Source organism: Prionailurus viverrinus, chromosome B2 (genome assembly GCF_022837055.1).
Source record: "Prionailurus viverrinus isolate Anna chromosome B2, UM_Priviv_1.0, whole genome shotgun sequence".
In the NCBI taxonomy this organism is placed as follows: domain Eukaryota; kingdom Metazoa; phylum Chordata; class Mammalia; order Carnivora; family Felidae; genus Prionailurus; species Prionailurus viverrinus.
Window position 1 is genome coordinate 53946892 of NC_062565.1, and position 22573 is coordinate 53969464.

Below are 22573 nucleotides of genomic sequence, written 5' to 3' on the forward strand. Positions count from 1 at the left end.
CATAATACATACACACACACATATACACATGTAAGAAATATTTAAACTAAAATATAATAAAGTATAAAAAAATAGAAACACCAAAAATCAAGTAAAAACCAGTAATGAAAACATGTTACTCAGTGCATAGCATTTTATTTCCCAGTATCTACCCTCTTCATAAAACTAAACTTAGTTATGGTGTTTAGCAAGAAAAATACAAGATACCCCAAGTCTCAGTACAATATAATTTGAAATGGTATTTTTAGGGGCGCCTGGGTGGCGCAGTCGGTTAAGCGTCCGACTTCGGCCAGGTCACGATCTCGCGGTCCGTGAGTTCGAGCCCCGCGTCGGGCTCTGGGCTGATGGCTCAGAGCCTGGAGCCTGTTTCCGATTCTGTGTCTCCCTCTCTCTCTGCCCCTCCCCCATTCATGCTCTGTCTCTCTCTGTCCCAAAAATAAATAAACGTTGGAAAAAAAAAATTTAAAAAAAAGAAATGGTATTTTTAAATATGCAACATTTTAAACACGAAACATTAAGGCAAATTCAAAAGTAAACCGAGGCTGTTGGATAATTTTTTTTCTGATAAAGACTGTGATTAAAAAATAATTGTGCTTCTTTCTATTGGTGGACTCTGGTTAACATACCAATTTCTGTCAACATCTGTTTCCATTTGGGGGCCTCAGGAGTATCTGGGTTCTCCTCCAACAGCTCTGTCAATTTGTCTTTCAACTCCTGCACTTTGTTTACATTTTGCTTCAGTTCTGCCTCAAATGACTAACAAAAGGAAAAAAAAACTGTGTTAAAGTATGTCAATATCAAAAGACAAAAACACAATTACAACAGACGAAAATATCTACTGTTAGGTGCTGAAATGAGTGAGGACCAGAATTCAGCAGATAATTATTCTCCTTTCCTCTTCTTAACCAATCTTCAACTATCTGATAAAGGAATCCCAAAGAGGAACACTACTACTGTGGAGAAAATTACTCCACTTTCTGTGGAGAAAATTACTCTACACCCTAGTACCTAGGAATAATTTCTTATTATCCTCAAACAAATCCCTTTGGAAAAAAGGAAGATGGCATCAATATTGTAACTGAGAAGAAAATCAGTCTGGATAAAAGCTGGCAGGTTTGAGAATCTACTAGTGAGTCAATGTTTTTCTGGATAACACATTATAGAATTCAGATACAGGTAATCACATTTGTAGACATTTTTGCCATAATTGCCACAAAAAGTCATTTCCCCCATCTTGACAGTTGCAGAAAGAAATGCCATCTATTGAAGAAAGGGAAAGCATAAGCTACCCTATTTTATGCTGGACAGAACAAATCCCTAATACACCTACATAAATCTTTTCTAATAGTTGACTGGTTAAAATCCCAGACTTAACATGATTTAAAGGTGGCAAAGCTGGGGCATCTGGTGGGCTTAGTCGGTAGAGCATACGACTCGTGATCATTGTAGGTTGTAGGTTTAAGTCCTATGTTAGGTGTAGAGATTACGTAACAATAAAATCTTTAACGTTTTATTTTTTGAAAGACAGAGAGACAGAGTGTGGGTGGGGGAGGGTCAGAGAAAGAAGGAGACACAGAATCTGAAGCAGGCTCCAGGCTCTATGAGCTGTCAGCACAGAGCCTGACATGGGGCTCGAACCCACTAACCATGAGATCATGACCTGGGCCAAAGTCAGACACTTAACCGACTGAGCCACCCAGGCACTCCTAAAAATAAAATCTTTAAAAAAAAACAAAGAAAGGTGGCAAAGTTACCCCAAACAGTTCACTCATCTTTGTAACGTCTGTGTGTAAAACAGATTCCTATTATCATCACTTTCTACAGAAAAACATATGAAACAAAACTGGCAAATTACTTGCTGAAGGTTATAGAGCTAGAAATCACAATAGGGGTCCTGAGGGTCCCATCTGAATGCTAGTCTGTTCTTTTTTAGGTCTTCAATAAATATATCCACAGAATATACCTTGTTCTGTTCAACTTGAGTCTTCACAGCTTCCGCATCTGTAGGCGTAGGTGCCTGATGCCATTTTGTTGCAGTTTTATTCATCTTCTGTAGCCACTGCATCATTGCACTTGATTCTTCCTGAGCCTTTTGCAATTTGGAGAGTTTGCTATTCAGTTCAGATATTTTGTCCTTAAGTAAGAGGCCAAGATCTTCATAACCATGGCCTATGTCAGTCATATCCTTTTTAATGGATGTTAACCCTGAAAGTAGAAAATAAAATAAAATCAGATGGACACATTTTCAAGACAGTTTAGAGTTAGAACTTTAGAAATAAGTTTGCTTTACATGTTATTCCCTTGTATTTTCTCTATATTAAGCCTACCATGATAAAGTCATAGAATTTTTAGAACTAAAGGGTTAATATTTCTAAAAAAATTTTTAGAGTTATAATACTATTTAATAACAAACAATTTAGGTACATTGCATAATACCAAAAACCATAAAATGCTATATATTAATTTCTCAGAAATCAAACTCAAGGAAATAGCTCAAAGAATGTTATTCCAAGTGACAAAATATCTTAAATTACTTAACCAGAAAAAAGGAACATAACCAAATACCAAACTGAACTACCAGGTTTCACTAAATTCAGATGAACAAAATTGCATGGAATGTTATATTAATATGATACTTATGGCAAATGACTATGATAATAAATAATTATTTTAAGTCAAGGTTGAAATTTCGATATAACTACTGTTCATCTCTAAAGATTTTTTCTCAAAAACAAAAACAAGGGGCGCCTGGGTGGCTCAGTCGGTTAAGCGTCCGACTTCAGCTCAGGTCATGATCTCACGGTCTGTGAGTTGAAGCCCCGCGTCGGGCTCTGTGCTAACCGCTCACAGCCTGGAGCCTGTTTCGGATTCTGTGTCTCCCTCTCTCTCTGACCCTCCCCATTCATGCTCTGTCTCTCTCTGTCTCAAAAATAAATAAACATTAAAAAAAATAAAAACAAAAACAAAGTTACTGTAATCAATAAGCACTTAAAGTTACTATTCACCTTTATTTGCCAAAATTTCTTGAGTATCTGTGGCTGCTCCTTCACCATTTATTATTCCACCTGCAAAATTATTAACACTGAAGTAGTCATAGATTTCAATAGTATTTCTACACGTTAACAGTAGACTGCATTAACTCAAACCCCATAAACAGTAGTCATTTACAAATGTTACTGCTATTTGAAAATGTAGACCACTGATTCAATTTCTAAATCAAATAAAGGTCGAAAATTTTAAGAAACTTTGTCTATAAAATTCATTCTTAAAGTGGTAAGGTAACATGATCACTTTAAATACTAGTGTCAATAACTTTAGATTAATACAGTAATCATTAAGTATTAATTACAAAACAATTTTGTGATAAAATTGCTTTATTGCTAAATTTTAGTGATAATGTCCTTGAAGCTCAAAAGTTGCTCACTATGTAAGTGTGTTGCATGAAGCATAAGTGACTGACAGACAAATCCTTACTTAAAAATTTGAAAATTGTCTGGTACAGTTACACAGTGTTATTATGGGTTTAATGGAAACAGAATGAGGTACAAAGACATGAAAAGTTAAAAGTAAAACAAACACACAAACCCTATTACTAAAACCCACATTATGTCAACACAGAGACAGAAGAACACAGTGGTTAGAAATGCCTGGGCTTCAGCGTATGAGTCACCTGAATTTAAATTCCAGCCCCACTAATTACTAGCTGGGTGACTGGACAAATTAATCACCACCCCAACCGAACGGGTGGGGATAATAATACCTAATTTAAATGCAAGAACACTGTAGGTATTCAAGACAGTTAACTGACTGCCTAGCAAATAGGAACTACTCACTAAGTAGTAATTACTCCTCTCTAATTATATAAACATCTAGCCTTGGTTCCTTTTTGATAAGTAGAGTATTAAAATACTGAATTAGACTTTCTCATGTGAGTTTGCATTGGCTTCCTATCTAAAACACTAGACACATGAGAACAAGATTAAAACAATAATATGTCAATATCTAAATCTTAATCTAAGTTTGGTCTCTTTAAAAAAAATCACACATTGACATTTTGGTTGAAAGTGAACATATCCTGATGATGCTCAAAAATGATTCCTACCATGCTTGTTAGTTATCAAGAGCAGGAAAAAAACTTTTTTTTTGTACCTATTGCAAATACAAAGTGGACCTGAAGAACTAAAAGCACAATAGAATTCCTTTTCTAAAAACAAAGCCAAACAAAACACTTGACATTTCAGGAAATGTGATTAGAAGAGAAAGGAGAGGTCATCACACCATATATAACATAAGTGGGCCCTTAAATGGGGTTAATAGAGCGGAATAAATGGTTGAGAGAGGCCCAGCGGGAACATCAGTCTCACAAGAGGGGCAGCTAGGGGGCTGGGAGGGACAGATAAACCACAAAGGATACTCAGATATTCTCAGAATAAAGATGCAAGATTTGCCTCCATCTGTTCTTGTATTAAAAAAAAAAAACACACCAATTTTAACAACATAAATATGTTTTAAACTATTGGGGCGCCTGGGTGGCTCAGTCGGTTGAGCATCCGACTTCAGCTCAGGTCGTATCTCACAGTTGGTGAGTTTGAGCCCCGTGTCGGACTCTGTGCTGACAGCTCAGAGCCTGGAGCCTGCTTCAGATTCTGTGTCTCCCTCTCTCTGCCCCTTCCCCACTGATGCTCTGTCTCTCTCTGTCTCTCAAAAATGAATAAACATTAAAAAAAAATTTAAACTTAAAAGCATATCCACAACTTAAATGGACTGTAGAATCATTACTTATACATGACTCTCCCCTTGTGTTAAGTGGCTCAGTCATGACTGCAATTTAGATATGCTATAGTTGTTTTCTGTACAAAATAAAGTAGATGCTAAAGGAGATGGGAATTTTTTATTTTTTTATTATTTATCTTGTTGAGAGAAACAGAGACAGCACAAGCAGAGAAGGGGCAGAGAGAGAGAGGGTGAGCGAGAATCCCAAGCAGGCCCCGCTGTCAGTGCAGAGCAGACACGGGGCTTGAACCCACGAACCCTGAGATCATGACCTAAACCAAAACCAAGAGTTGGTCACTTAACCGAATGGGCCACCCAGAAGCCCCTAGATGGGACTTTAATTTTTTAAAAAAGGAGAGATTCACCCTACACAAAAGAACTGCTTCTTTCTTTCACCTCTCCTTTCCCAGGAGACCAGACTCATTTATCAAATATTTCAAAGAGGATTTGAGCATCTCCATTAATTACGGTAAAAAAACCAAATTAGAATCTGCTCTTTCCTCTTCCCCAATCTAAAGCTCCCTATTCTTACGTATCAATCTGGCTACATTTCAACTGTAGCCTCTAAGAAAATGAACAGAAGAGGAATCTGAAATTTGACTCATTACAGATACTCCTCCATATGGGGAGCATACTTTTAGGGCATGCATATACATGCCATCTTTCTTGTCACTCTTCTTTTGTGTTTACTTTATGCATCAATTTAAAAACTAAGGTAAATGAAAGTAACAGGGTCAGACCCAATTCTTAGGGGTTTCTCCACGGATGTAAGTAAAGCACATACCTGATTTGACCGCTGCTATTGCCTTTGCAGGGGTAGTGACAGCACTGATTAGGTTACATAGTGAGATCCCACTGTTGTTTACTTTCTGAATCTCTGGTGTTTTTGAACTCCACTTCTCTTGTAATTTCTTGAGATATGAAAACACATTATTTTCCAGTCTTCATAATAGTTTCAAAGTTACACATTATAATTCAATTTCTTTAACATATCTTAAAGCAATGATGACTGTGGGTCCTGATTCATGGGGGCACGGATAGAGAAAAAGGCACCATCCCTACGTGACTGTTAACACTGTGCCCAGGTGACTGTTAACACTGTTAGCGGTGAGAAGTGAGGTATGGTCCATCCTGCATTCTGCTCCTAGCCACAGTGGAAGTCAGGCTATTTCTAGCTGCCATGGATTCCAAAGTAACTGTCAACTGCCAGTCTGAAGACTATACTCAGTAGTGGCCAAATTACAAGAAGAAAGGTACTAGAAATGATTTTTTTAAAAATGGGAATTCAGAATTCTATTTAATAGTGAGTTTTAATCATCAAAATTTCAATGAATTTTTAAAAACATACATCTCCACAAAGTTGGGAGTTGGGATAACTGCTGTAACTGGTCATAACTTTTATGATTTGAATCAGTTGACAAGACTTGTACACTATTTGTACTAGGGATTCAAATACTGGTTACGGTGATGTATCTGAGCTAGAGTTAATTGCTGAGTTGAAGAGCAGGGTCTTTTACATAACGTTATGAGAAATGGTATAAAAACTGAAGCTAAGTAGAGATTTGATGGGGAAGTAAACTTGGGTACTAGAACAGGCAGCCACTAATAAATATCTTTCAAAAATCAAATTAAGTCAAAGTTTGTGTTCTTCCTCAAAAGGATCAGAGCTATGTTATGACTTCCAAGTATCACCAAAATATACCGAACATAAATGAGGATCTGACTTAATATGATATTAGATAAAAGGAAACCACTAATAGTCTTTTAACCTCTCATGACTCACACAGGCAAGTAAGAATTAGTATTAGATAATGATTCACCTTAGTTTCTTCCAAAGATTTTCCTAAATCCTCTGCACCAAAAGAAGGCTGCACAATAGGAACTCTTTCTGTTGTTTCTTCTATCCATGACTTCAATGACTTAACAAGGACTTGGAAAGCATCCATCTGTTCTTGACAAGAAGATACAGCTTCTTTTCTAGATAACAAAAATTATGGAAGAATTTAAGTCTCCGACAGAAAATACTCCAAAGAAATAATTACTAATAAATAAATTATTATTCTTGTATCAAGCTTACTATTAAGAAAAAAATATTCCCCTATGCACTCTCTAACCCTTGATAAGAAGAGGAAAGGTGTCATAGATCCAAGTGAAATCAGCTAAATAACTATTTTATTCCTCAGGCACACTCCACAGAAAAAGATAGGAGCAGTTAAGAAATCTGTAACCCATATGGTAATGGCACTCTATAATGCTACATAAACTCTAAGGCTATATAAACAGTTTTAACATTATTTAGATTCAGCAAACTTTGATCTGTCCACTTTATATGGTGCTTAATGCCAGCAGGCACAGAACGGGCAGGGAAACATTTACACATCACTGACATGAGGAAAACATCCTGCCATCTAGTGGTTTCTATTCGACACTACAGTCCTTCTAGTGGATGGATAAACCAGGTGCCTCAGAGAGTACAGTTCTCTCCAAACTCTCCAAACATGAGGTGAGACCTGGTTACAAGAATGTTAACGACCACCTCCCCCACAGATCCTCAGAACGCTCCCCAATGAACTCTAGGATCTTTCTGTACACTAAGCACCTTGGAGGGAGGGCACATGCCCAGCAAGGAACAGCTGTGAGGACAGTCCCATTTGGTACATGGATGATGGCATGTGCGCATGTGCATGTATGTGGAATAGCAACATAGAAGAGTCCACTGAAGCTGGACTAATTACTGATGACTACATGGTCTTAAAACTGGACCATTCTGAAGGAAGAAAAAACCTAGAGTTGACCTAGGAAAAAGAATATTACTTCCGTGCAATGTGAATTAAATATTATGTGACAAGATGGAAAATGTAGCTCTGGAAATAGTATAGATAATAGCACTCAAAAGTTTTAGGTAGAGGATCCTGAAGAAATTAAGTATAGGTAAAAGATAAGTGTTTTCCATCTTTGTGGGTTCTTTAGCAAAACCAAATGTATATTCCAAACTAACATGAGATCAGAAATATGTAAAAGTCTAGCCACAAGGTTTATTTCTAAAAAGCACAGCTTTTTAGCTCAACTTAGGTTCATTTTCTCGTTTCTTATTTATTCATGGAATCATTTCTTTCTACAACTCTTTAAAAGGTAAACTATTTTACGTTTTAAAAAGGCCATCAAGAATTATTTTAAAATTGCGCATAGCTTCTGAATTGAGCCCAAAAAGCAATAAGCCATGAGCTGTCTTTCAAGGTTATTTCTGCTTTTGCAAATAAAATGTGCTATTCGCCAAAAACTTCAGAGACTATAGTGACTTTAGATTATTTTCAGTAAAACACCACCACCACTATTTTTCTTCATAATACTCTCTACTTTTAGGAAAAAGTACCAAATTTCCTTCCTAAATATTTTAACAAAAATGCACTTAATTTTAATCACAAAAAAAATGTTATCAATATAAAAGCACTTACAAAGTAGTCCTATGCTTATTCTCAAGTTTTATTTCAGGTATTGACATAAGCAAAGAAAAATAATTCATTCTTTAAGTGTCAAGTAGACTAAAATCCAATTTCTTAAGGAGTGCTTACTTTTGTTTGATGGTATGCTCCATTTCCTTGAATTTCTTTGACAAATTATTTGTTTTTTCAAAAACCAGAGCCTTATCACCTGGCAAGCCATGGCTGGAGATCTCCTTCAAAAGACTGTGTAAAACTTCAAGATCTTTCTTATGTTCTAAGAATTCAGAAGTTGATTCCTACAAAGGATTTAGATATTTAATTAATAGAAGATACTGCTAGATTTTCAGATGGCATTCTATCTACCAAGAGGTATGTATGGAACCAGAATGGCTCTCCTCAGAATTTCACAGAAGAATGATCCCGCCTGTAGTCAGTACTCTAAATATAAATAAACATGCAGTAGGCTGTTTGAAAGATAACATAGTAAATTTATTTAATTTAAAAACGTACTCTTCATACTCTCTTTGTGGGTTCTGGCATATAAGGTACTTTTAAGATCTTTAATATGTGCAAACTGTGTATGTGAGACATGGTGTTCATTTCTAATCAATGAGCAAAACATGTTAAGGAGAAGATGGGGTTTGGGATTTTTAAAGGAGGGAAGCACAGATCCTTACCAATCTATCAGCAATTAATCTATCAGCAATCTATCAGCATTAATAATGATCGTTAATTATAATTTCGCTAATACATGTATGAGCTGGTCTTAAATGTTAATATACTTGATTAACCTCGTGATTATTAAGGAAGACACACCTGCATATATTGAGACAATTCACTAACGTCTTTTCCTGGCACATCTGTGTCAGTAAGAGCCTGAGTTTTTGTTTCTAAAAACGTTTGGAGCTTTTCTGAGAGGTTCTCAAAGAGTTCTACTTTGGTTTTGAGCTCCTCCATCTTGGCCAGTTTTTCTTTGTGTTTATGACTAGCTTCTGAAAACCGAGCAGACAAGTCTTTCATCTTGGCCTGCAGTGAGGATGCAGTGGATGGGTCTGAGGTCTCCATAAATTTCTTCACTTTTTCATTCATGGCATTTATACTGCTCTGACGACCTGCAATATCCTGTTCCAACATCTGAAATGAACCAAATAATGCGTATGTTTCACAATGATGTTTACAAATAGTATCACAGAGTGTTAAAAACATCACTATTCATAACAACATGAGCTTGAACCACCTGTGACTGAGGCAAGTTAACGTTGGAACTGACTGACAAGTCTGATCTGTCCCTGGAGGAACACAATCCCAAATCTCTTCAAGAGAGACTGGAGAACAGCTGGCAAGTTGCCTGAGCAAGGCAGGAGGCGGCTGCTACTCAGCAGCCCCTGGGATCTAATGGAGCCCTGGGATTATCCATGGTCCTCATTTTTAAAAGGCTAGACAACAACAAGATTGATCTGATTAACCTCATGTGCAGCTGGCTGAAGCTGTGATACACACGATAGGGCTCATGTATGTGTAAGCCCTCTGAAATGAATTACACTCATGAAAAAGTATACAAAGCTCTCTCTATACTTCTTCACAGAAAAACTGTTCTGACACATGTGTTTTGGTGCAAGCAATACTGTCCAGTTATACTCAGGAAACCCCTTTTTCTATATCCTTAAATTGATCTTAAATCTACCCCTTCTTGGGACTTTTTAAACATTTTTTTTTTCATCTAAAAGTGTTTTTTTTTTCTTTTTAAATGTCACTTACAATGTTTTTACTGATCACATCCTGAAGAGCAGCAGAGTTTAAGGGCACTTGACCTTGTTCTTTCAGAGAACTTTCCACACTTCCCATCCAGTCCAGCATTTCATCCAGGCCATCCTGCACACTCAGTGAGCGGGTCAAGGTTATCTGGAGTTTTTCATTTCGTTCATTAACAGACTTGGACAGATCATCATATCTCCCAACAATGTCATCTAATCCAAAGAGATCAGGAAATGTTAACCATGAAGTTCTCTTTGACCTATTCCTTTTCAAAAATACACTAAGGTGAGTCACAAAACTTCCATACCAAAATTGGAAAAAGGAAAAAGTTTAAATGATAAATTCAAAATACATAATCAGAGCACCATCTAAAAACTTAAAAAAAGAAGGAAAGCATCTCAGTGGAATATAAAAAAAAGAATTATTTCTTAAAAAATAGTTCAAATATATGCCATCTGCATTTGAAAAGAGATTTTTGGATGCATAAATATTTGAATTGTCGCAGAGACTGTTAAGTGGTCTAAACTGCTGATGTTTGGAATAAATATTGGTTCTCAACCTGACATTTCAAATTAGCCATACTTGGTAACTATATGGGGGGGTAAAGGTGACAGTCAGATACAGCTATTCTCAAGAAACAATACACAGCTATAAAAAGATTTATCAAGAATTAACCCTCACATATAAAAAGTTATCTCTCCCATGTGCACATATGCATTCTCCGTCTCTCTCCCATCCCTCCCTCCCTCTCTCTCTCTCTCTCTCTCTCTCTCTCACACACACACACACACACACACACACACACACACACACAATTAAGCTTCTGTCATCCTTCACATCCTAAGCAAAGTACTCAAATGCACAGAAATTGACAGATCCAAACATGAGAAAATAAATAAATATAATCAGAAAACAGATAATGAAAATTCACTCAAAATAAAGAGGGTTGAGGTTATGCTTCTAAAATATAAATAGAATGTATTTGAAAAGTTTGATAGCAGACAAAAGGGAAAAATAAATGTTAACAGCTTGACCTATCTCAGATGAGATTAACTTTCTTTTCAATTAAGATGCTAAAAAAACAGCCCATTCTAGCCAATTTTTCACTCAAATATAAAGTTCTATATTTTAACATCCTACATTCTGTACTGCAGACCAAAAAAAGTTCAAAGAACAATGATTTTAAATGTATTAATCTCTCTCTGGAATAATCATCAATTTGTCACTCACTGTACAATAATTTGAAACATATTTTAATTACTTCTGAATGCTTTAGTTGGATACATTGTATGTGCAGTTAGCAGAAAACTTTGACCTGAAACCCCTCTCTAAAAGTGAAATATTTTACACGTTGTGTTTGGTCCATGGAACATAATCTATGTAAGCAATATTTCCCTTTGATTGATTTAATATATAATGAGAAAACAGTTTGACAAATTTTCACTACATTGAGAGGTTAAATTTAATTTAAAGAGACAATCATGCTTCTGCCACAGAACATAATGAAGCCCTGAGAATGTGGAGGCGGAGTGGAGTGGGGGGCATAGGGGAGTGCACTGAATATGCAACAAGATTCTATCAGCAGACAAAACAAGCAGCAAGTTCAAATACAAGCCCTGCTTTGAAAGTCACAAGAGAAGATACTCTGAATTGCACGTAGTGATTGATTACCAGGTGAACTGCTTCTCAAATGGGCAATTCTGTGCATCAGCAGGGTAACGTAGGCAATCTGTTTAGCCTTGCTAAGGGACGTCCCACACAAAGTCAGCTATTTTAATAAAATTAACACATCTTGAATGTTACTATTTTCGTATTTCTTAGTGATCAAATACTGTCACCGAAGTCAATTCTTGCTTTTACTAAGTGAATATTGTTTTATAAAAAGTGACAAAATGAAATCTACTGTAAGAATATTAATTTTTTAAGTGGTTGGTTTTCTTAGAGGTCACATAGATCTTAGAGAAATTCCTCTCTTAAATATATTTTCACATATTCCTAGAAACTTATACCACATAAAAATTTTAAGTCTTAAAATAATGTGTAATATGTGGAGTTTTAAGCTAATAAAAATGAGACTATGTACAATTAACAGTGGGAAAAATGTCAAAATGCCTCTGCAAATAACAGCAACACATATAACATAGTCTTTCTTTCTTCTCCAAATCTCTGTGCCCAAGTCTTTAAAGCAGTTGGATGCAAATGTGGGATGTCAAAATGGTACACTGGTATATAGGAACAAAATGTTAGACCTTCCATTCATATTTTTTACCTTATACTTTAAAATGTTATGTTTTTGTATTTTATAATTATAATACACATAATGCAATAAGACAGTAACATGTACGTAACTTATAAATACACATGCATATATGAGGGTGTATGCTGAAAATTATTTGATAGAGGTGCGTGATCAAAGAAGTTTAGACATCTTTAAGAATGTAAAAAAAGTTTTCCTTCTACAGAGCAGTTTTAGAAAAGCAAAGCTTCGTCCTTCTCTTCATCTAAAATTTCTGCTCAGATTTTACTTCACACTTTCTTTGATGTGAAAACACAGGTCCAATTATCTTACAAAACATTAAGTTTTCTATTTCACATGTAGAAATATATAATAACCTGAAACCACACATTAAATAATATGAAAAGCAGCAAAGTCAAAGCAAAACATACAGTAAGACAGCAAGCATTTATCGATACCCCCACTGTGCATTTACTATAAACTAAACATTACGAGTGGATACGAAGAATAACATGCAATAGCTCTTTTCTTAAGAAATGTTGACTCTGAGAGGGCACAAAAGCACCAACATAACTGGATACAAGTTTCTAGTATCACCAAAGAACTGGGGCAACTGGAACCCTGTGAGACCCCTCAAAGGCTTCTAGAAAATGGAGAGCTGGAAATGTTGGTTTAAAGCACATCTCTTAGCCCCACGCTCCTGCTTTCAACAAAGACAGACCCCTCCAGGGAGTCTCTTTTGGCTACAGGATTAGAGGCTAGCTCTGCCCAATGCCATCAACCAAAAGAATCTGAAGTTCTACTTCCTGTGGTGAATATTACATAGAGTTTCTGTTACATTTTCTAAAAATAAAACTAAACTTTAAATATACTCCTCTCAAAGAATACAACCCCCACTCCCAATATACGTGCCGAGAAAAGCCATGCCTCTTCCCAGATTGAGAAGCACCATTTCACAGTGAAAGGCCATAAACAACACAATACACACTAGTGAACGTGTTCTCCATATCAGAATATCTTCATTTAGGATTTACCCGGGAGATGGGGCGCCTGAGTGGCTCAGTCGGTTAAGCATCCGACTTCGGCTCAGGTCATGATCTCACGGTCCGTGAGTTCGAGCCCCGCGTCAGGCTCTGTGCTGCCAGCTCAGAGCCTGGAGCCTGTTTCAGATTCTGTGTCTCCCTCTCTCTCTGACCCTCCCCCGTTCATGCTGTCTCTCCCTGTCTCAAAAATAAATAAATGTTAAAAAAAAAAATTAAAAAAAAAAAAAAGGATTTACCCGGGAGAAAGTGAACAAGGAAATCAATACTCACCCAGTGTTTTCTGGATCTCATTCTTGGCTGGAAGTAAAGATCCTCTGGCATCTAAAAGGACTTCGGCCGTTTTTTTCAGTTTCTCTACAGCCACCTGCTGATTGGATATCTGCCCTTGCAGAGCCTGGAGGATTGAATGCCTCAGTTATACTCAGTAGGACTAAATGGTATATTTCCAGTATAAAAAAATTGCTTACAGTAAGATAAAGTTAAATTGGACAGAATAATCTCTTCATCATTACAAACTTAGAGTCCTTAGAGTAAGGCCAGTTATAAAGTGGTGTTAGCAAAGACATCAACCAGTCAGGATAATACAAATTCAGTCTTGAAATTAACCCTTGAGCATATGTTCATGATACGTGGCCTGATTCTCGATCTTGCAACCCTCTACCTCTAGCCTGAGATCCCCTTGAGTCCCCACTTTGAGACTTCAGAGGATACCCTCACTAACCACCAGAAAACAACAACAAAAATCAACCTGACAAAAAACCTCTGGGACTCTGACTCCAAGTAAGGAAACAATTAGGGATTTCCACTTCAATACAAAATCATGTTTATATCTGTTTATTCAACAAAAGTTACTTAACATCTAACAAATCCAAAATACCTTGCTAAGTTTGTGAAGATCCAAAAAAAAAAAAAAACCCAAACAAACCAGACATAAAGCTCACCCACAAGGATCTGACAGTCAGAAAGTGTTAAGTGCTACTGGAAACTGAGAAGAGGAATAACTGGGAAGGGAACTGACATCCACCTCCATGGTGGTGAGACTGAGGTAAGTCCTGAAGAAAACGTAGATGGAGGCATGCAGGAGTGGAGAGGGTAACAGCTCCCTGCAGAGGGACAGATGGGGACAGAAACGTCCTAGGAGAAGGGGAGGGTCCCAACCAGTTAGAGAATGTGTATGGGTGAATAAACAGTACCAGGACCGGGAAGGCTTCAAATGTCTGCTAAGGAGTTTACATTTTACCCTGCAGCAATGGAAAGTTATTCAGGGCTTTTGAATAGGGACTGACATGCTCAGAGCTGTCTTAAGAGAAGGCTAAATTTGTAGCACTGTGTGGGATAAACTAAATGGGTAAGAAATGAGGGAGAGACACCAGGTAGGGGCAACTTAAGCAGTTGAGAGGCAGTGTTCTGGACTGGGAAGGTAGAATTGGTGATGGAGTAGGGGAGGGACCACAGCACTTGATAACTGGTTATCTAACACTGTGCTATGTCATATGATAGCCACTAACTACATGGGGCTTTTTAAATTTAAAATTAATTGAAATCAAACAAAATTAAAAATTCAATTCCTCAGATGCACCAGCCACATTTCAAGCACTAAGTAGCCAAGGGTGAGGAGTGGTTACCACAATGGAGAGATTACAGAATACGTCCACCATCACAGAATATTCTATCAGACATCACTGCTTGAGGGGGCAGGAACAAGAGAAAAGACAAGAGAAATATCCAGAGTTTTTGAGCCTAGGTAATTAATGGAATTTGTAAGTGAAAGTGGGAGCAAAGGAGAGTCTGGGAATTTATGACTTCAAAGTACTCTTAGGACCCTCATATAGGAAAAAAACCCAAGGGTGTCGGGGTGGCTCAGTCGGTTAATCATCTGAGTCTTGATTTCTCAGGTCATGATCTTGCAGTTTGTGGGATCAAGCCCTCCATCAGGCTCTGCACTGATGATGCAGAGCCTGCTTGGGATTCTTCCTATCTCTCTGCCCCTTCCCCACTTGCACACTCTCTCAAAATAAATAAACATTAAAAAAAGAATTAAAAAAAAAAGAAAAAAAAAACAGTGAAGTTGGAAAGGGAGTTGACTCTGAACACAGGCTGGAACTAGACATAAAGCACTGGAAGCCAAGACCCATGGTGAGACTGCTAGAGAAGAAAGTGGGAAAACACTGGAGAAGAAGGCCATAAGGAATCACAGAGAGTTCTACGTAAGTGATGAGAAGGGAAAAAACAAACACAAAAAACCTATCATCAAGGAGATGGAAATCGCTGGAACAATTCTGTCCCCAAAGGTTACAGGAAGACAGAAAGTGGAAAATGTTATTAATGTCATCTGCTTTAGAAAGGATACTATAACCTTGAATCTGAAGAGAAGCCCCCATTTCTCTAAGCAGATGCAGCTCAACAGCTAGGACAAAGAGAGAAGTAGAGGCAAGAACCACAGATAAGTCTTCCAGAAGTTTGGCCCGGCATTCCTAACCCCTCTGACGTAGCTGTGTCTAAATGGGCCACTGTCCACATGGGCCCCATGCTTGGCTTTCATTTCACTGAAGCTACTCAAGGTCCTCTTCCAGTCTCACATTCGGATTTCAAATTCAAATTCCCCTATGTCCAACTGTAGATGAACTCATCCCTGGCCGTGGGCCCAGGTTTCCAACTGGCTCTTGATCATTTCCATCTGGGTGTAAACAGTCACCACAGACTCAAAACACTAAATCTGAACTCATCATCTCATCCCCTACACCTGCAAGTCTCCTGGTGTTGCATCAGGTGATCCAAGTAGTAACTCTGAGGCTCCTCCTAGACTCTCCCTCAACCCTCCTTTCCACATGCAAATCCACCACCAGGCCCTGACAATTTTACCTGCTTAACGGTGTTTCTGTTTTTTCTTTAATCAGACCTCTGTTCTGTATTTCGGGATCACTGCAGGATAATCTCTCACTCAACTCAAAAAAGCATCCTAACTGTGCTCCCTGTCTCCAGTGTCTTCCCTGATATAGCCTCCCCAATGTGTTCTATCTAAAATATATACTGACTAGATCACTCCTCTCTTTAAAATCTTTCAGTAGCTTCCCAGTGCCTTCATAAAAAAGACAGAGTTGAGTATACTCTAAAAGGTCCGATGAAATCTATTCCTTAATTCTATCTTCAATATCATCTTCCACCTCCTGTTCCAGAAATGTCCAACAACACAGCTATTTTGCTCAGGCTGGACCCAATGTTTAACATCTCTACATACTAACCTTCTCATGCAACCTACCCCTCCCTGTTATCCTGAGCCTGGCCTCTTATTCACCCTTTCATAGTCAGCTGGTAACCCTCCTAACTTTCTCTTCAGCCCTAGTTCTAAGTACTCCCTGCAGGTTCTCCCATAAATGCCCTGTGAATATTACTGGGTTTGTCTCTTCTTTTAAACTGTAACCTCCTTGAAAACTAGGAATTCATTCCATTCAGCTTCCTTTTATCACTGCCTACACAATGTCTGGCATATAACATTTCTAGAATAAGTAAATGAATGAAAATAAATAAAAATATCAAGTATAAGATCCAGAAAGATCCTCTTCTGTTTCAGCCTTCATTTCAGACTAAAGCAAATGCCTATAGCCAATCACAACTATTTCCTCCACTAATTTTTATATTCAAGAAAACTTAAATGACATATGGGCAGTACATATATGTCAAAAGGCCCACTAAGCTGTGGCCAACCTGTGATTTGTGATCTGTATACCAGATCCTAACGTTGTCCCAAGAAGCCAAAGAATCTGTGTCAGAGTGGGTCTGTCTAGGAAATTCTTCCAGATGTTTAGTTATAGAAAGTATAAAAAATTCCTCAAGACAGGAACTTTACCTAGAACCAGACTGAAATCTAAGACACAGCTTACCTGCATTGCATGCTTATTTAAGAGATGGAATAAGGTTATGGATACCTCCAAAAACAGATTTTTTTAGAATGTGCGCTCTCCAAGGGGAGAATCAGGGTTTCAACATCTGTGTCTTCACAAAATCTTACAGTGGGCCTAGCACATAAATGTCTACCAAATAAATATATGTCAAAGTTCTACAAAAACATCCAATACCAAAGATGGCCCTACTAAACATCCTAAAACTTAGAAATGGATTACAAAAGAAGCATTTTTTTTCTTCCCCTCTCCCTTTCAAAACATCCCACGTCTTTTCTCTGCATAATTATGTTTAAGAGAGTCAACAGTTTTTAATTCCCAACATGTATTGGGTTATAATTTGGTGATAGCAGTGGTTTACAATACTACTTTAGGATAAAACTGCAAATTAAAATAGTCAAAAGGGTACCATATGTAGTTTTTAATGGATCTCAATGACATTAAAACATGAAAGAGCATCTATGACCGGAAATACTGAAAGATTATGACCTTGAGCCCCTTGCCTGGACCAGAGAAGCGTGAAATCTGTAAAGGGCACTTGTCCAACTCATAGAAGATTCCTGACTTGACACTATCCCTGAGATCAAGGCAAGGCTACAGGGTGGATACTGCCAGGCAGCATGACCTAGCTCCACACCTGCTCCCAAACCGAGGCCTCTCAGCTGGTCCCCAAATCCTGTCTTTCTGTGCCTCAGATGGGACAACAATTTTGTTTGGTCCATGGATTTTCCTGGAAGCCGATCCTGAGGAGGTCATTATAGCTCAGTGGTATCAGAGTGCAGACAACTCAGCTAACAGTCATTTGAATAATAATGATAATGACAATGTGCTATTGGGAGAATTATTTCACATGAACCGACTTGGGTACCCCCAAATCACATTATCTGCCCAATAGAATATGTTAGCATTGCAAATGTAGACAAAACAAAATGTGGTAGTCTTATGTGTTTATATTACTGTTAAAGAAAAATAATTTTACATGTTAATAAAAATGAAAGAAATGGAGACTACCCAACCCTCATAAAAATTTATCCTTGCTACATGCTGAGATCATCTGTGAGGAAAATATGAACGTATGCCAAGAACAACTTCAATTGCACATTTAATTTTTTAAATTATGCTGTGGCTTAATTAGAATTTATTCTCCTTTGAGACATTGCTCTCCTCTTTACTATTTCTTTGGCTGCCTTGTGACTGAAAGAATCTTCTTCCACAACACATACCAAGTAAGTTTTCCTGTTTTAGAATTAATCCATGTATCTGTTTAACTTAAAAGCCATAGCATTCTTTGGGGTTTTTCTTTCTCTTTTTGCTCCAGTTATAAAAAAATTACTTTCATATAGTATGTAATCAGTTTCCTGATAGAGACCTAACTTGAAATGTGTTGTATTTTATATACTTTCCTATACTAAAAGCACCTAACTTTTTTTTAATGTTTTATTTCTTTTTGAGAGAGCATGAGCGGGGGAGGGGCAGAAAGAGGGAGACACAGAATCCGAAGCAGGCTCCAGGCTCTGAGCTGTCAGCACAGAGCCCGATGTGGGACTTGACCTCATGAACTGTGAGATCATGACGTAAGTTGAAGTCAGATGCTCAACCCACTGAGCCATACTGTCTTTTGACACATAATCAAGTGTGACCTGAAAACTTAATTAAGGCAGATTTGTTCCAGTGCTCGTGGGAAAGAAAGAAAGAAAGGGTAAAAGCAAAGAGGTCCAGGACTGATAATGCACATCTAAAGGAAGGAAACAACCCCGGGAGGCAGCACCACTGCAGGGATTCTGACCTGGAACTGGACCTCTCCCGGGTGCCTAATGTGACCCTGAGTAAAGACAGAAGCAGCGCCCTCCACTCTCCTCTCCTCCGGGCACCTCACCTCCCTCCTTTCATCCCGTGCTTCCCATCCCCATCTCTCTGCCTTGGCCTTAACCTGCCACATTTCACTCTGGTATGACCTCCAGGCAGAAGCTGCCAGTCTCAGGCAGTAACTAACATTACAGTACCTGTTTTCCTTGTAATAGCACAATAATAATGATTTTTTGATTCTGTAACTAACAGAGGCAACTAAACTCTGAACTGTAGTTGTTTAACGGGCAATACTGTGTTTACTTTCTAGCTACAGCAGCAATAAGTGACTGCTACCCACCTGCTAACAGAAAAGACAGAACAGATTTATGAAATGAAACTTTCAAATTCAAAATTATCAGTCACATGGAACAGGAGTAAAACACTTCAAAAGTTATCTCACTACATTAAGATTTTAAAATAGGCTTTCGGTTGCACAAGTGCTCAGTCGGTTGAGCCTCCAGCTCTTGATGTCAGCCCAGGTCATGATCTCCCAGTTCATGAGTTCAAGTCCCATTTTGGGCTCTGTGCTGACAGCAAGAAGCCTGTTTGGGATTCTCTCTCTCTCCCTCCCTTGTTTGTGCACTCTTTCTCTTTCTCAAAATAAATAAATGAACTTAATTTTTTTTGAAAAATAAATAATATACGCATTAAATTGAAGATTAATACCCACTCTTCCATTGTGGGTATTCCAAGACTTCAATTATTCAGTCTGACACCAAGCCTGCATTTTTTGAAGAGCAGGTAGACTTTTTGAGAACTGTGCTAGGTAATAACTGAAGTTTATGTCTCTAAGAATTACAGGGATACTCAATAGGAACACCAATCCTGGCCCTCAGACCCCAGATGGGACAGTGACATCCATTCTTCCTTTTCACCTGTTCATTCTTGAACAAGTATTTACTGAGTACCCACTTTGGACCATGTACTCTTCCAGGTGCTGGGGAGGTAGCAGTGAGCAAAACGGAGGAAAACACACCTACCTTCATGGAACTTACTTGCAATGAACAAAATAAAGAAGTGTAAAGATAAGTAAGTGGCCAGGGCAATAGTGGTTTTTCTTTAGGGAGGAGGGAGCAGTGGGATGTCAGCCATAACAGCAACATCCAACAGTTAAACAACAGTGGAAAAAACAATCTTATTAGAAAGAGAACTGAACTGGATGGTGAATTAGAGTTGCACCTCCCTTTAGAAAGACAAGTACTTGGGGTGCCTGGGTGGCGCAGTCGGTTAAGTGTCCGACTTCAGCCAGGTCACGATCTCGCGGTCCGTGAGTTCAAGCCCCACGTCAGGCTCTGGGCTAATGGCTCAGAGCCTGGAGCCTGTTTCCGATTCTGTGTCTCCCTCTCTCTCTGCCCCTCCCCCGTTCATGCTCTGTCTCTCTCTGTCCCAAAAATAAATAAATGGTGAAAAAAAAAATTAAAAAAAAAAGAAAGACAAGTACTTTTCCCATACTTTATTCCCCTTTCCTATGTGAAACCATTGCACAAGTGTGGGGAGACGGATGGCTTTCAGTAAGACGACAGAAGGGTTGATCTCTCACTTTTCTCTTTCTTTCTTGCTCTCTCTCTTACCTTGGTCTCTTCTAATTGCCTTTGCAGATTTTTAGGGTCCACAGCAATAGGTTCAGATAAGTGTTTGCTTGCTGTGACCTCACAGGCTTGGAGCCCAGAAAGAAGTCCACATGAGGCATCTTCATAGTGTTGATATTTATCCACCAAGTCTTTAAGATTATTCCCGAGGACATTGCACTAAAAAAAAAAAAAAAAATCAGAAGAAAAAAAGCGTGGGGGATTAAAATCCCACTATCTTCGCATGTATTAAAAACCTTAGGACCTATGAGTAATGCAACCTGGAAAACACCAGACTTTAGCCAAAGTTCGCGAAACCTACAGGACTAAGATTTTCTCTTTTACATGCAGAAGCATCTTCAAAGAGTAACAATAAAAACAAAGAGGTATTTCTAGATTTATACCAATTCAAAAACATATTTACAAGATCTGGGTCTTACCCCAGAACAAAGGATTTAGGAATCAATCACCAGAGGAGGCAAATCTACCAGGGCACATTCCCAAGGAGTTTTATACACCATGTGTACAGCCATGTATTTGATGGAAAGGTTTTCAAAGTGCTTATAATAAATCACTCATATGTTACACAAGACTGATGTTGCACAAGGAGGACAAATAATCTAGATCAGAATGAAGCAAAGGCCAATAATCAATGATGCTCTTCAAACCATCTGTGCAACTTGGCCAGTGTGTTCAGCTTATACTGTAAACAGGGAAATGTTCTTCGTATTGTTTTGTTTTTAAACAGAACTCTTCTGCTTGTCCACAAGAAGAAGCTGAAACAGTCTGTTAGCCATTAAGTATTAAAATAGTGCACTGATCAAAGATATCTGCAAAACAAACAAGAGTCATATATGTGAAGGGAATTATCCGAGATGAAACGTCACCTCCCAAGCCTGAGAGGATGCAAATTAGCAAGCAAATTAGCAAGCCACGCTTTGGGCTCGGAACCAAAACATATACGCCACCTGGTGGTCAAATCAGATGCTGGCATTCTAGAGTTCAGGCTGCCTGGAAAATGCATCTCAAAACACTAACTAGGTATAACTTTAGGCTCCTAACCTTTAAACACGTTTGCAGAAGTAAAGCACATGCATAAGAAAGACGGAATGAGGATGAAACCACCTTATTTCCTCTGCTTCAGTTCTTAGATTTCTCGCCTCTAATTCCAAAACAAAAGTTAAGAGGGACAGGGTGAAAACTCTAGTCATAGTCTGATCTTCCCTTAAAAATGAAATTACCTTCGAGTAGAGAGACCTGAAGCGATCGGTAGCATGATCCAATTTTCTCTGGACTTCTCTGTGGGTTGCAGAAGTATCAATATTGTCCTGGTCAGCCTTGCTACTGCCGCTTCTCCTGCTGCAAGATTTGGCCGCTTCTAACACTCTGTTTCCAGAAATTGTGATGTACCTCAAGTCCCCTTTGTGAGAAATGACGTCTTCTGAGAAACTCTTCTGCCGTTTCAGTTTGGTCATTAAACCACTGAGGTCGTCAGCACCTGCTTCCAGGTTTTCCAGTTCTTGTTCTGACTGCTGCAGCCAGTGTTCAAACTCGCTATAATCTGCATCAAACTTTTCTAATTCTTCCTGCAGAGAATGCGTTAATTTCATTTTCTTCTCCGACTCGGCCAGTGCGGTCTCATAATGTGTTTTCAGTTCCTTCATGTTCTTCTGCAGTTTCTCTTTTTCCTCAGGAGAGAGATAGTGACCCTGTTTCTCAAGCAAGGCTTGTGCAGACTGAGTGGCCATGAGGACTGCTTGGTGCTGAGAGACGATCTTCTCATGTTGGGCCTGCGTGAAAACAAATCAGCCGTAAGGTCAGAGCGGCGATGGGGTAACACTGAGGTGTCAGGAGCCCAGGACTGACAGACTTGCTTCTCATTAACCTTGTCAAGGTGCACAGTGTGTCCCGTGTACTGGTGCATTTCAGAAGAGCATGCTCTGACCACTCTAACCTTACTTCTGAGGAGGTTTCCCAATCTTCTTTAGAAAGTACTTAGATGATCACA

At 38.4% G+C, this 22573-nt stretch overlaps 1 protein-coding gene across 25 annotated transcripts in view; it reads right to left on the reverse strand.

The window, feature by feature from the left end:
* DST (dystonin) overlaps positions 1-22573 on the reverse strand; it is a 372684-nt gene that overhangs the window by 104662 nt on the left and 245449 nt on the right. For 24 of the 25 annotated variants that reach the window (XM_047859452.1, XM_047859460.1, XM_047859447.1 and 21 more), the window contains 11 exons: positions 21807-22355; positions 20569-20745; positions 13521-13644; positions 9975-10183; positions 9033-9350; positions 8346-8512; positions 6594-6750; positions 5558-5684; positions 3006-3065; positions 1964-2205; positions 627-756 (listed from right to left, as the gene is read on the reverse strand). In XM_047859452.1, coding sequence (XP_047715408.1) covers positions 627-756; positions 1964-2205; positions 3006-3065; positions 5558-5684; positions 6594-6750; positions 8346-8512; positions 9033-9350; positions 9975-10183; positions 13521-13644; positions 20569-20745; positions 21807-22355 — 2260 coding nt within the window. The remainder of the gene's footprint in view (positions 1-626; positions 757-1963; positions 2206-3005; positions 3066-5557; positions 5685-6593; positions 6751-8345; positions 8513-9032; positions 9351-9974; positions 10184-13520; positions 13645-20568; positions 20746-21806; positions 22356-22573) is intronic. The other variant, XM_047859436.1, reaches the window with a different exon arrangement.